Source organism: Atta colombica, unplaced genomic scaffold (assembly GCF_001594045.1).
Source record: "Atta colombica isolate Treedump-2 unplaced genomic scaffold, Acol1.0 scaffold46, whole genome shotgun sequence".
NCBI lineage: Eukaryota > Metazoa > Arthropoda > Insecta > Hymenoptera > Formicidae > Atta > Atta colombica.
This window is the reverse complement of record NW_017259535.1, coordinates 480,783-496,607: the sequence shown is the minus strand read 5'-3', so window position 1 is coordinate 496,607 and position 15,825 is coordinate 480,783. Positions and strand designations below refer to the sequence as shown.

At 35.7% G+C, this 15,825-nt stretch overlaps 3 protein-coding genes across 4 annotated transcripts in view; 2 read left to right on the top strand and 1 right to left on the bottom strand.

Moving 5' to 3' along the window:
- The first annotated feature begins 2,700 nt into the window (after nucleotides 1-2,700).
- LOC108691427 (pleckstrin homology domain-containing family M member 1) lies at nucleotides 2,701-6,103 on the top strand. The gene is made up of 3 exons (XM_018199183.1): nucleotides 2,701-4,710; nucleotides 4,797-5,432; nucleotides 5,512-6,103. Exons 1-3 carry the CDS (start codon nucleotides 3,373-3,375, stop codon nucleotides 5,674-5,676), a joined length of 2,139 nt encoding a protein of 712 aa, XP_018054672.1. The 5' UTR covers nucleotides 2,701-3,372; the 3' UTR covers nucleotides 5,677-6,103.
- Nucleotides 6,104-7,317: 1,214 nt separating this feature from the next.
- Nucleotides 7,318-10,239, bottom strand: LOC108691364 (spindle assembly abnormal protein 6 homolog). The gene is made up of 4 exons (XM_018199068.1): nucleotides 9,911-10,239; nucleotides 8,893-9,422; nucleotides 7,967-8,715; nucleotides 7,318-7,871 (listed from the first exon to the last, which is right to left on the bottom strand). Exons 1-4 carry the CDS (start codon nucleotides 10,097-10,099, stop codon nucleotides 7,318-7,320), a joined length of 2,022 nt encoding a protein of 673 aa, XP_018054557.1. The 5' UTR covers nucleotides 10,100-10,239.
- A 1,353-nt stretch (nucleotides 10,240-11,592) lies between these two features.
- LOC108691391 (inositol-pentakisphosphate 2-kinase) overlaps nucleotides 11,593-15,825 on the top strand; it is a 104,299-nt gene continuing 100,066 nt past the window's right edge. For both annotated transcript variants that reach the window (XM_018199122.1, XM_018199121.1), the window contains exon 1: nucleotides 11,593-11,801. The gene's annotated coding sequence lies outside the window, so the exon portion shown is untranslated. The remainder of the gene's footprint in view (nucleotides 11,802-15,825) is intronic.

Below are 15,825 nucleotides of genomic sequence, written 5' to 3'. Positions count from 1 at the left end.
CTCCCCCTCCCTCTCTCTCTCCCTCCCCCTCCCTCTCTCTCTCTCTCTTCAATCGCGAGAAAGAATTTCATATCTAATTGATCAATCAAAAAATTGCTTCAAAACATTTGTAGCATTAATGTCCGTTTCCACCAATGTAGATTAACTTTAATCTCGGTTTAACTTACTCTTCATTTTTTTCTAGTTCTAAAAATTAGAATTTCTACGTTGGTGGAAATGGGCATAAGTGGATCGTACATACAAAGAAAAATCACTGTTAAAAAAAAGTACTGTTAAAAAAAAGTGATTATCTATTTTTCTTCTTTTTTTCGATGACAGTTTATCCCAAAAACCAACCTGAGCGCGAATTCGCATCTTTCGCGCGTTTCTTTTGCCACCTGATTTTATACGAGAATCGAAGTCGCGTTACGTCCCTGTCTCTACCTATTTGCTTCGTTGTCCTCGTGTCCAACCTGCCGTCTCCTTCACACTCGTTTGTTCTGATTGTACTTTCTCTTTCTTTCTTCTCTCCCTCGTGCCGGCGCTCCACCGCCATCAAGCCATGGAACACGCAATGTTTCGTCATGCGTATTCGGTCATTCACACACTGTATATACCTGTTCCAACATTTGTGATGCACTCTAAGTGCGTATCTAAATATAGTAATGAGAATAGAAAGAGACGAACGAATGACGCTACTCCGGTCGTTTACTTTCGGATCGAAAATCTCCTTACGTTCGGAATCCGATCGATTTCCGCTCGCGCGAGTTTTCATAACCGCATGCATTGCATCGAGAAAAATGTCTGAATGAAAATGGACCAGAAAATTTTGATTATATCAATCAAAGAATCATATCAAAGAATTTTTATTCAGGACAGGACAAGAAAAAACAGGACGAATTAGAATTCCAATCAGACATTTTTCTCATATAGTCTTCATCCTATTAGAATTTAATAGATTAAACTAAAGAAAGTTAATCTGATTCATCTGTTTTTTTCAATCAAAATTCCACTTAATTCAATCAAACATTTTTCTCCATATATAGTCTTCATTCAAATGAATCGTTAATCATTTATATATATAGACAACGATCGAAAGAGCTGACGTATTGCACGGTGCAAATCGCTGTCGTGGCACGTTAGATTGTGTTACTTGCATCGGCCATTCGAGCGTGTGCGATTCAAGTTCACTGGATTGGAAGCAGCCAGCGATTACTGTCGCTTTTAATGACGTTACTATTAAAGCTGTCACAATTTTTGCGATATACATTGGGAGAAAGCAGCTGCGCGAGTTCTTTGAACTACAATAGAGTAAATCCTATTATCATTTCGATACTTTGCGATAAATATCCAAATGTGCATTCGAAAACTCGAAGTGAAAATTATAAGATATCTTTGGAGCTGACGCTAAAATCGATAGAATAATTGATGCTGGATCTGTAAAGCTTTATATTCACAAAATTAGAAATTACTTTGAAATTTCTAATTTACAGAGAAAAAAATCGAACAATCGTATTTTCAATGCAAATAGCTGTTCAAATTGTTCAAATGCGTTAATTCTTTTTCCGTCCGAGATCTCGGAGCGATTTTTAGCATCGTGAATATAAGACTTATTGATGTTAATTAAAGAACTAATTAATTTCAAGGAATTATTTATTTTAACTGCACCGAAGAAGACCTTTTAATTGATCGAAATGATCGTTTGTTTCAAGAGAGTTATTACAAGAATTATTTGTAATTAAAAAAATTTTGAATGTTATTTCTCTTATGTTAAAACTAGAAATAAATAAAAAGTTAATTAAAATTAATTTAAATATAGATAGAAATGGACATTAGTTTTGGCCTAGCTATTATATTCAATTTCTAATATAGACTAATTCAATTTTGATTCATCTATTTATAAATGTAAGAATTCGAAAAGATGAAGAATAAAGTTGAATCGAGAGTTAAGTAATCATTGATAGAAACTGGTATTAAAGCTTGAAAATGATGAGTTAGTCGTGAACCAAGATTAAAATTAAACTACACATTGATAGAAAAGAGCATAAATTGTTCGTTATTAATGTTAGTACGATCATCCTTGGCTCATTCGCTCCTTCTTACATAGCTTTCAAGGAACCAAAATAAAATAAAAAATACTATATATATTTTAATAAGAATAATGTAATTTAATAGTAGAAAGTAAAATATAACATAAAGAATTAAAATTAAATTAATTAATATTGTTGACAAAAATTATAATTATGTGAATGTAAATAAACCGCCCTCAGCTTCGGAGGATTAATACTCTAAAGTCTAACTAATTAATGCGACAGATCGAATCTCATCTTTTCTCTCACGGGAAAAAAGCTTAAACTCTTAAATTCCTATGTAGAACAAACGAATGTGAAATAACACACCGAAGGCTTGAGGGTCGAACTCGTTAGATCTATAATTAGTTGTCGTCGCCGCGGTCGCTCGATAGACTTCCATTATTCCCATCGAAAGGGCAGGCAGCTTGGATGTCGGAGCGGGAAAGGACGGTGTATTGCTGGAAATAGCATCGGACAAGTGCGGTGAGATATGAGGGCGCACCTGGCTGGTGCACTCGGCGACTTCACCTAGTGACGGTGACGGTGACGACGACGACGATGACGACGACGATGGTGGCAGCGCGATCTGTCGTCGGGTCGCGTACTATTCTCAAGGAATAGCTGTCCTAGAAACGAGACGGCGTGATCAGGCGCGACTGTCTGACCAGTCTCACCAATCTAACGCGTAGTTGATCGGAACAGCTGGCCGACAGCGATGGACGACGTTTCGGAGTAGCGTGGCTGAGCGTGGCTGAGCGTGGCTGAGCGTGGCGCTTCACTCAATCGCCACAGTGATCAGAATCATCAGAATTCAATGACGTTGCGGAAATCTGCTGCGCATCGAGAATGCGAGAGAGATTCACGGGATTGCCACAGTGTTCCCTAATCCGTCGTGACACTCGACCGATGGGGAATCGATAGAAAAGCGATCTTACAACCTATACGCTGCGAATGTTTTGCTTCTCGGGCATCTAACCTACTTCATGGACACGGTGTTTGAGTGATAACCCTCGGCGTATGTGAATGGGGCTAGCCAATATCGGGACTATCGCCGCGATACGATGACTTCATCGCTCGGCACTTCCTCGTTCCTCGACATTTGCCAATATCGTCCGTGACGTGATATCTACGAGATATATTCTGGCACGCGAGCAGTCGCGTACTTAATTGTCACGGCCACGAGGATATCTCCGGAGGCGACGGCTCGATCCTCCGGTTGATCCTCTTCGATTTCACGACGCGACCGCGAAGATGCTCCAGCGACGAAATCGCGGCAGAAGACGTGTTCTCGCTGTGACGTACCGTATTATTAGCAGGCAAAATGAACTCGCTGCTGAAGATGTCCATAATGGGCAACAAGAGAAACCTGTTGGTCCGAGACTCTCTACAGAAACAGCTCAATACGAGTGTTATGGAAATGCAGAGCGCCCCGGGGGTCACCGACGACGGCGTAGTCGGCAACTGCGACGAGACCATGACCCTCTGTTCCGTCCTGGAAGCTATATTTCTGCACGGCTTGAAGGACAGCCTGCTGAATCGAGTGACGGAAGTTCTCAGTGGTCCCGACTTCGACGCTATGCCACAGCCAAGCTTCTGGGGTCCACTCTTAGTCTTCTCACATCGTCAGATTATAGATCAGATACAAACATTGAGCCAAATCACCACGGAAGTCGGATACTGTCGAGCATGGATACGTATAGCGCTGAACGAGGGTATGTTAGCTAGCTACTTTTGCGCTATAAGGAGAGATAATTCGGCCTTAAAACCATATTACAATCGTTCAGCTTACATCAGGGATGTAGACCTCGTCGAAGTTGCGCAGAGATTAATAGAAAACTTGGATTATGTACGATTCGAATTGGCTTGCAACAGTAGCCTCTTGAACTTTTGGTCCTCCACTCCTCTACTTATAGCTGGCATCTGGTCCCCACCGATGAAATCTTGTCCTGTGTTTAGCGCTGTAGATATAGCGAAAACGATAAACAGCGAAACGACCGATAATTTTGATGAAGTAGAAACTGCAAGTTCCATCGGTAGTTCCATCGGAATAGGATCTTTCACTTCCTCGCAATCTGTGTTTAATAACGTAGCATCTATTACAGAAGACGAGGCATTGAAAATTATTTTGACCGAAGAAAAATCTAATAGCGTTGTTCAACAATTGCACAATAATCCTGTGGATGCTGTAACAAGTAGCCTACAAGAAAACAATGTCGCTCAACAATTATACAGTGATTTTGCTGTAAAGAACTCGGAAGAAGACGTCAAGCAAGAGATCAAGGAGATACAACAAATGTCAAATGGCTATGCAGAAAATACAGATAATATTGTTGATGCGGAGAACTCGCTACAAGATACTTTAAAAGACGAAATCGTTAATGATACTAATGCGGCTACTGTGGGAAATTCTTTAATAAGAAAGTTAGGATGGTCAACATCGATTGAGGATTGTCAGTCTTCTTTAACTTCACCTGTGATATCCCACGGATCAGGCACGGATGCACCTCGTACACCTGGCGAGGGTCCTACATACGATGCACTCATTCAAAGTTACCAAACTGGAAATAGCACGGTAACAGATCTGCAAGAATTTCTAAACAAGTACCCAAAGAAAGAAACTGTTGAAGAAGGATCCACAAAGGCTCAGCCAGAATCAAAGGTACGTTCCTAATAGAAAATAATTAGAAACGCAATTTTAAAATGCACTTTGATTATAATTCAACTTAATTAATTTTTATATTTCAGGCTGTGGTGAATTTCGACGAGCAGTTAGGTAATATTCCAAGAGAAAAAGGTTTAGATGTGCAAAATTACGGTTGTTTTGATTGCGGTTATGCAATTGGCATGACCTTCTCTAAAGCGCATGTATGTGCGTACTCGGGCGATTACTACTGTTCAAAGTGCATGGCAGAGGGGCAATATCTCATACCGTCACGTATGATTCATAATTGGGACTTGAAACAATACTTCATTAGCCGAAAAGCCGCTTCGTATCTGGAAGGCAAGCCGGCTCTGTTGGATATAAAGATCTTAAATCCGAAGATTTACATGGCAGTGGATACTATGGCACAATTGCAGTCATTACGGATTCAGTTGAATCTGTTGAGAGCATATCTATTCACATGTCGCGAACCCATTATTGAATCCTTACAGAAAAAGGTCACACCGAGAGATTATTTGTACGAACATGTTCATCAATATTCCGTTTCCGATCTTCTGGACATACCCAATGGAATTCTCGCACAGCAACTTCAAAGGATTGTTGAATTCGCAAGGCATCATGTAATAAATTGTTGGCTTTGTAGTCAGAAGGGCTTTATATGTGAAGTGTGTAATGATACAAAAGTCATTTATCCTTTTGATATGGAGTCTACATTTCGGGTAAGAAAATATATCGCTTTTTTTGTTATCTATGTTTTCCTTTTTTAATATTTAATTTTACAACAATTTATTTATTTAGTGTGGAGCGTGTAACGCCGTATTTCATGCAAACTGTTTAAATGCCAGTAAACCGTGCCCGAAATGCGAACGCAGACGTAAACGAATGGATATGCCTCTTTTGGATATGGGATGTACAGATCTACCTAACAGCAATATGTCGTCGGTTCCCATTGATATGAATTAATATATATCGTTGATTTGTTAATATTTTATTATACAGTATTGTTTGCATTCCGAAAAAAATTAATTTTGCCACGCATATTCTTGTAATCATGAATTTTGACGCCCAATATTTTCATGTAAATAATTGTATCATGCGCATAAAACTATATGGAAATGTAACATATTTTTTGTCAGCTCTTCTCGAATGTATATTGTTATTATAAACTTATATATATTCTGATATAATTAAAAAAATATTTGTACCTTTCGAGACTGGCAGCTTTCCGTACAAAACACATATTATATAATAGAGACATTTATTATAATTATATGTACAAAAGTAGTAAAATATATGAATCATTCATGACCCTCTTATCGCTATTTATTATATTTAATACTGTTGCTCTATTTATGTAATTTAATAAATTGACATGCTTTATATGATTGAATTTACTTGATACGTTTGTACCTTGTGGCACATTTTTTGAAAATACATTTTGAATATACAAAAATTTTAGGTTTATATAGGTTTATATTGCAACTAACAATCTTTTCCCCAGTGACATTTATAATAGATATACAATATAAATTGTGTGTATAAATGTAATCGAATTTTCTAATCTATTCTGTGAGGCACATTATTTTCGATAAATAGCCTTATTTCATTTTTATGGTCATAAACTGTAAAATTAGAGATCTTTCTATACATATTTTTTCTTTTCATTAATATTTTCATTTATATATAAAAATATCTTTGTACAGATATTACACATAAAATTCACAAAGATAAAATTACTTTCCAGGTACCTATGTGATTAATATGTTTTAAATGTAATCTAATAATAATGAAAATAATCATTTGTATGCTAGTTAAATTGTGATTGCGATAAAATGAAAAATCATGCCATTAATTTTAAAATTACTCCATTCTAAATTTGTTGGTTATAAAAAATACGTTTCTTTATGTTGAACAATATTTGGCAACAATATAAATGTCTCAAACTTGCAATCACGTTAAAAACATTTAAATTTAGAATTATCGAAAAAAAGTTCTTTAATTATAGTCAATATTATATAGATTGCAATTCTTGATTTATATGTTTGCATATATTATTATATTATGTTATAAATATATCAATTTCTGCTGGAGTTTACTTTGCCAAATAATATCTATATATTAAAAGTTCAGTAGTCTATTTTATAAAATTATACTAATAATATTGGAACTACTTAGAATTGATACAAAAGAATATTGTAAGGAATAATGAAATTTTTCTACCAATATATACGTATTTTTACCATAGTGAACGAGATCGGAGTATGTTAGTGTATAGTATATACAAATAACATTATATATCATTATTAATCCTACATTGATATACATTGACGGTAGCCTAATGTCATTTTTGTAATTTGTATAAAGTGGTGCTAATGTGCAGGATTTAAAAAAGTCTAAAATTTTTATCTGATAAGAAAAAATGTCATGTAAATAATACTAATCATTCTTACAAATATTTGTACTATCTCCGAGACGGCAAACTTGAAATATTGTCATACTAATGATAATATTGTAGTTTTGTCGTTCCTACGTTTTGATTCTTAAAGTACTCTAATACGAGTTTTTAATTCATTAATTTCTATATTGATAATCCTTCCCGAGCAGTTAATGCAAAGTCTTAGGAAAATATGCGGAAGGTAAAATGGGTTTATCAGACAATCCTGCTCGTCTTAATCCGCCCTGTAAACCAACGCTTGCAGTTTTCACTTTTGTACCATTCGAGATCACCGCTGGACCATTGTTATTCTCGATTATAGCCGGTGCAGAGGTTGAGGCTGCTGGATTTCCCGGTATTTTATTCAACGAATTGAAACGCTCCATAGGTGTGCTAGTACTCGAAATTAAAGGGCTCTTATTGAAGGTGGTTAATCCTACCGAACTTTCTGTTACACCGACACCCATCGACCGGGCTGTCGTGCGAGTGGTCTGATTAATGTTCGGATTTTGCACGATCGGATTTTTCATCGGTAATCCCGATAATGTATTAGGCTGTATTGTACTGGGTGCAGGCGTGCGTGTTTCATATCGATTAGGAAATAATTTATTTGTTCTGGGTAACGTCAATGGAACGGAGGATGGTATCGTAATTGGAGCTGGAGTAGCAGCACTTTGTAATGGCGATTGATTGTCTGCTAATCTCCGATTCAGCCAACTAATTACTGCAAAAAGATAAGAACATCAAAGTATTAATTTTGTGAATTATTTATAAACATTTTTATTAACAAAGACATTTATTAAAATGAGATATTCTTACCATTATCATTATTTTTTATAATCTTTTCTTTTTCTTCCAATTGATGTTGCAATGTTTTTATCTGTTCTTTTAAATTGTCTATTTCACTTTTTGCATCTTTCGCGTCTTTGACAAGACCTTCCATTTTTATTTCCAATTGGCCAACTTCTTTCTGTTTGCTGTCTAACAACCTTTCCTGTTCGAGCGCTATGCTCGTTCTTAATTTTAACTTGGACTTGGTTGATGCAAGTTCATTTTGTAATTTAGTTAAGATTTCATTGGCTTTTACTAACTCGTCACTTAAACTTTTTAAGGAATTTTGCTTGCGTTGCAATTGACTGTCTCTCTCAGTTAAGAGATCCTCTAAATGCTGTTTTTGTTCTTTACCTGTTTTTAACATTTCCATGTGCTTGTTAATGATTACCGTTTTGTCTTTTAATTCTTGTTCAAGCACAGCTACCTTCGTACGCAAACTATTGACAGCTTGATCTCTGTCATGGTAATCTACATCTAATTTTGAATTTTGCTTTCTGAGTAACGCCAAATCTCGTTCAACGATATTAAGTTGCTTCTCGAGAGTCTGTAATTGTTTTACTTGCTCTGTATTTGTAGCTTCTAAAAAGGATTGTTTATCTTTGTATGTCATGTTTTGTGTTCGTAATTCAGCAAGTTCTGTGTGTAACTGTTTCATAGTTTCAGCATGCCTCTGTTCAATTTCCATTTTTTCTTTTTCACTTTGCCGTTGCCATTCTAGTCGTGCTTGTGCTAATCTAAAAGATATTAGCATAATTATTAATATTTATCAAATAATTCAAATAATTTCAAACAGAAAAACAAAATACTCGTTCCAATATCATCCATTTGTTATTCTAAAGATTCAAGTATTTTGCTATTATAAAATCAATATTATATTTATCATTAATTACAATATGACTTGTACTACGTACCTGTCTTTTTCTATACTAATTTGCTGCGATGAATTAAATTGTATCTGGTTCTTTTCAGTTAAATATTTTTGTTCCAGCTGCTCCAACTCTTTTGTTTTTGTTTCCAGCTTGCCTGTTAAATCGTTTAATGTAGTTTCTAAACTAATTGCATCCCTACTTTGTTTCGAAATACTCTCTTTCAGATGCTTAATCTTCATTGCCATGTGTGTTTTCAAATCCGAATCACTTGCGGGTGATATATTTAAACTTAGATGACAAAGATGTTTAAAATTATTCGTTTCTACAAGCTTAAAATTCCAATCTCCAGACTCCTCTGCCAACAATAGGAGGAACTTTGGTGGAGTTTTTGACAGTTGACTCGTCCCTGGAACCTGACATTGCTCCAATAAGCATATCAATTGAGTGGCAAAATTATCAAAGTCAACTAGCAGTCCCTGCTGCGCTTTCAACACCTTAAAGTCATCTTCGGTGATGAATAGAGAATAGAGAAAACATGAATCATCATCATCAGACAGCATCACACACAGACTCTGAAACAAAAAGATATATAAAAAAATATATTTTATATAGCAAGACTCAGCAAAGAATAGGATATTGATAAAAACTATAACTAACTTATAGATGATTATTCTTATTTCAAGATTATCATTAGTAATGTCTTAAGATGCTAATATGATAATAACATCTTTGGCCAATTCATGGATGATTTTTAAATTTAAGATTATCTCAAGTACCGTCTTAAAATGTTATGAACCGATCAGAGGGCTGTGTATTACTATTTTAAAACATTACTTAAGACAACATTATAGATCTTAAAATAATGGATTATACAAATATGAATATCGTCAAGAGAGTAGTCTCTAAAGACGTTACTTAAGACAGTTTTAAATATAAGAACCAACTATCGGACTGTAGGCGTTCATCGAGTACAGAAAATTAAAAGAGAAAAACGTAGTTAACATCCATCCCAATGAAGCCGTCTTACTTGAACGTTTTTTGGCAAGACTTGGAAAGTTACCTTGCGGCAAACCGGACTGATGCCAGCGTGAATCTCGACATTGATTCTGAGATCCCGCTGGCGCTCCTCCTTATGCTGTGGCTTGACGTAAATCCTTTGCACCTTCGTGTAGAGAACATCGACATTGTTTAACTGCAAGCCCGAGTCGGCGGTGATCGTGCCGCCTGCTAAACTGTTGAGATAGTTCATCGTTCGATCGCGCTCTCGGCAAGCACTTGTTGATCTCGCGTTGCTCGCCGCGTTTCATTTGTCGAGTTGCGGGAAATACGGCCGAAACGCGCTCAAACGTATATACGATATTTACGAGCCGCTTCGCTCAGCTCACATTGAACGAGACGCAAATAAACGCACGCGTATCAGAGACGCGTATACGCGGCGCTTGGTGCCGCCATCTTGACGGCACGCGTTATTACTAACTTCACTCCTGACCAGTCGAAACAAGTCGAAGCAAGTCGAAGCGAGAATTTCGGCCTTTCGGAATCGACATCGTCTTTTTTACTATCCTCGGAACTTGTAACATGAGCGAGCGTAACGATTATATAAAAGCTTGTAATCCAATTGTGCAAGACACGACGTAAAAGACATCGCAAAGGTATCAATCAAGATTTATTCCCTTGTTTCAATTTATTTCTGTCCGTTGAAATCATCATGATACACAGAGTTAGATTTGAGCAATTTATCATTCCTATTCCAATGTAGATTAATTATTTGAATCTCGATTTAATTCACTCTTCATGTATAGATTTGTTTAGGTATAGGTTGCTTGAAATCGTGAAAAATTTTTACTTTTAAAAGGTGATAAATATATTTGAGCGTTGAAAAGAGAAAAAACGAAGATGTTGAATAAATAAAAAGAATAAGCAACGCGAATAAATCTCTTTTAAAAAGAAATCAAAAATAGGTTAAATTAACTTAATTAATCTACATTGATAGAACAATATTGTTATTTAATTCAAATAATTATTATTATTTTCACCAACACGGACTAACTTTAATCTTAGTTGAATTTATTCTATTTTTTTCTAGTTCTATAAGAAAAAAAAAGATAAAAAGTTGTATCAAGATTAAAGCAATTATAATCTACATTAGTGTAAATGGGCATCGTCGTCTAAAATCGAAAATTTATTGAAAAAAAACTTTGTTTATAGATAGATGAATAAGTATTTAGCTATTATTAGCACTACGAAATAACAAATAACTTTATCAACTTTAAAAATCGATCTTGCTTCTTCACCCAATTCACGAAATTTCATTAGAATGTCTAAATAATTAAACAGCAATTTAAATTCAAACGCGATTAGTGCGATAATTAAAATTAACGGAACAAGATTTTTGGGCACGAAATTTCGAACGGAGATCGTCATTGTCGGCGCTCGCTTTTGTTCAAGTATCGGCGCCAACGAAACGAACGATCGGTTGAAGAATTGCGTCCTGCTATTCGCAGTTGAGTTTCGGCGCGCGACGGCAACCGAGCACTTTGCCTTTCCCGCGCGATTCTGTGAGCGCGCGTCCGATTGGCCGGCGGCCGCCGCGGTGGCCAATGAGCGGTTTGACCGAGACGGTGACGTAGCGTTTAAAGCGCCGTACGGTCTGAGTTGCCGCGGTCGCCATGCCATGCGGCTGTCTTGCGATTGACAGGCTCGTTTACGTGGTGTGATCGCGCAACTCCGCTCTGACGACGGGTAAAACGATCACAGTCGTCTTTGACGCATGTCGACGGACGGCGTTGCCGTGGAAGTGTACGCGTGTGTTGTTGCTCGATATACACGCGACGTGAATTCGTCGTGAATCTTTTGGCGACGAAGCTCCCGCGTCCTGGCAACGGTTGGCGGTTGGATACGGCGATTGCAGTTCGAACGTAATGTCAGTGGAACAACGCGGAAGTGAAGATGTAAGTATTTTGTTTGTATGTTTGCATTGTTTTATGCATACGACATGACCGGTGATTTTCTCCCATTCTCTCGTTCGATTGTCGCTGGAAAAGCAGAAATTGCCATTTCGATGCGAATTAAGCCGCGTGTTCCGCAACACGTCGACCGGTGGTGCTCGTAGCGCCTTTTCGGATTATCCTTCTCGGAGTTGCCACGCGATACCTGCTGCCCTCAAACGGCGATTCCGAAAGTTGCTGATTTATTTTTTTTCAGCTAACCGCGGCTACATAGAGACTTTTTTATGATTACTATTGTACTACTAATTCGACAAGGAATATTTTAACTTTTTTTCAAATCGATATTGTTTATGTAAAAACTATTAATTATTGCATTTAATTAATTATTGGCAGATATTAATTAATAATACATATCTACACATTGTACAAGAAAATTTACGCTAATAAAATATATATTAAAAATTTTAATACATCATTTATATTTGAATATTAACTAAGTATTTACTAAATATAAAGATATATTTATCTGACAACATATAAGAATCATCAATTTGATTTAACTATTTTTTTATAAATTAAAAATTCCTAGATAGAGCAACATGTTTGTCTTATTGGCATGTTGCTCGCAAACAAATATGTGTTGCTATTCGAATTGTGTAGTAACAAGTCCGCATTTGTTGGCAAGTTGATGCCTTCATGATATAAGAACTTTAAGTAATTTACCATTGCAGCAACTTATCGATAATTTAAAAGTCTTGGTCATTAAAATTCATGCTGTGCAGCAGCATATTGTCATATAATAATGTTTTATACAGAATTGCCACAAAACTGAAAAGCATGGAAGTGTCGAGGAAATTGATAATGGGAAATCAGGGAAAAGTCAGGAAGTTTTGCAAAATTTTCTGGAAAATAAAAATTCTTGGCTTTTAAAAAAGTAAATATGAGTACGTCACACATACGTAATTTTGGAATACTATCAATTTAATTTAATTAAATGCAAGTAATATCAGCAACATTAATGATAATTTTCATTGTTAAGTTCAATTGCTCTCTCAACAAAATATTTGACGATTTTCAAATCAAGAACTACAAAAAACGAAACTACAAAAAATTTTTAAATATTGAAAATATCAAGGAAAATTGGAAGGATGAAATTTTATCTGAAAATCAAGCAAAAAATTATAGAATTGTAGGATAAGGAATTTGTGGCAACCTTGTAATAATCTGTAGGATTACATAATTCTATCATATTGCTGATAAAGCGAGGTAACTTTGATGCTGCTATCTTGACATTAAACTACTAGCAATACATATGTATTGTATATTATTGTCTGTGCGTTACTGCAATGTCAGTATATATTCGAAATCGTTGAAGACAAATATACGGCAAGTTGCCAGCATAATAAGCAATTACAGATTTGCATGATTTTGCTGAAACATGCTTGATTATTTGAATTTGTTAACTAAGTAAATATGTATAGAGGGTACTATTCAAATAAATATTTATCGAAATTTAGTATATTTTTCTCAGCGTACACTGAAGAAAAGTTTAAGTAACCTTAATACATATTTCTTTGGATAATCTAAGTAAACATTTACTTATAAGAAACAGATATTTATTAAGTAAAAAAAAAATTGGGAATTAAATCAAAGTGCACATTTTTGTGATATTTTTTTCGTGCTTGCCGCAAATAAATAAGATCATACTATATATATATATGTGTCACGATGCACACGCAAGATTGGATCACTAAAGGAAAGGGATGTAATCATTCCGCGCGCCTGTGCACGCACATCCGCGTTATCGTCGACTTCCACGAAATAAAAAGAGAAGAAAAAAGGGAAACAAAGTCCTCGTTCCCCGACGACTCGCTGGAGAACGTTCTCCGAAAAAATCCATTTAGATTTTTCTGGAATTTAGAATAAGCTTGTTCTAACGTCCTGAACATATATATTATATATGCTTTAAAACTCAATACCCGGAGCGGGATTAAAAGTCGAAATATTCCACTTCAAAGTTCAAGCATTTAAAAAAAATATATACACACACACACACACACATAATATGTATACATATATACATAGGATCCCTATCTAAAGCTTATTCGAAAGTGGCCTTTTTATTCACTGTAAAAAAGTTTTTTTTAACAATTTTTTGAAACAATGAAATATAAAAAAACTTGATATCATAAGGAATAATATGAAATTTGTCTGAATGGCTGTCGGTATTCATTTTTAAGAAATCATTAAACAAATTAAGTAACACAGTAAGTAAAGTCACTATTTTTTCAACTGGCAACCATAGCGGGAGGCATTTTATAAAAAAACTTGTATACAACACATTTATAAGTAATGGAAAATTGAAATAATACATAAAAAATATAAAATAATAATAATACATGTTAGGGGCACAAATGGTAAAAAGAAAGAAAGAGAAGAGAAAAAATTAATTAAATCTAAAAGTCTTTATTTCTACGCCTTAACACTTTTTAAACACATTAACACTTATGGAATATCTTATACTATATAAAAGTGAAATAAATTTCCATAAAAATTTTCATAATGATGAGCACTAATGTGCTCATTAGGTTCAGCACAACTGCAGTCGGAGAACGACCTGAAGGCATTTTCATAAAAGACAGCTGAATACACTAATATCGAACAGGAAGCCGATATCGCGGCTTCAAGGCAAGGGGGAAACAATAATGCGACGGGAGTATTACAATCGGACGCACGTATTCGCAACAATCACTTTCCTTATACACAGCCGCCTTTCGCATAGCGGCCAAGAGGTCAGTGCACTCCTAGAATCTTACCGTCGTTGGCGTCGCGCGATTCGCAATTCGCGAACAGCTAACGCGATATGCGCATGCGTGCATCCGGTGCAATATTTTTCGCGACCGCGTAGCCGTAGGAAATCCCGTGTGCGTGTTACGCGAAAATAGACGTAATCGTTCTCGTTTCTGCGATCTCGTTGCCAGTCGAATCGCACAGCTGGGACTCTGACTCTCACGTAATCGCGAGAGCGCGAAACGTATCCCCAGGTCTGGCCGGTTATAGGGAATTCGACATTCTACCTGTTTTGCCCTTTATATTCTTTCAAAAAAACACGCACTCGTTATGCTTTTACCGAGAACACTGTCAGGATTCTGCTAACTCTCTATAATTCATAAATTGATTCGTAATTTTCTTGTTCTCTTCTTCTTTTGTTGCGTGACTGCTGCCTGTAGGTACTTTCCGATATACGTGCGCGTTTGAAACAACCATTTGAAAGAGATCCCAACCTAAAGCATATTTGATAAAGTATCTGTCTATAATTATATATTTTACATACGTTTTGATAAAGGCGCAGAAATAAAGACTTTTAGATTTAATTAGTTTTTCTCTTTTCTCTCTTTCTTTTTACGTTTGTGTCCCTAACATGTATTATTATTATTTTATATTTTTTATGTAATATTTCAATTTTTCATTACTTGTAAATGTGTGTCTTTTATCATTTTTTTGTTATGCTGTTCTTTGCAGTTACTACTATCATTATTATTTTCTTTTCTTTCTGTGAATTTTTTTATATTTTTTGTAATTATTGTTGTTTTATCAATTGTTTTTTTTTGTCTAGCGCTTAATGCCCGTTTTTTATTACCAATGTAAATTAACTTTAATCTCGATTCAACTTGCTCTTCATCTTTTTCCAATTCTTAGAAAGAGCTGAAAAGTTAGTTGAAACAAGATAAAATTAAATTACATAGAAAGGAGAAAATTTTCTAGAGCGTTCAATAAATCATTCGACGATATCTATCTATTGTCTTTTTGATTTATTTTGAGATGATTAATCGAATGATTTCCTTGAAGAGAGGCAAAAGGTCGAAACTCTGCTCGACTGATTCACTTGGAGTTGCCGCCGTCTTTCTTTTCGCGGCCGTGACGATAACCCCCGGGAAATCATGAAGAAAGGGCAACCGAGTCTAACTGCAAAAGTAGAGCTTAAGACTCGAAGACTCGGTTATGAAGCCGTGACTCATCCGTGCCT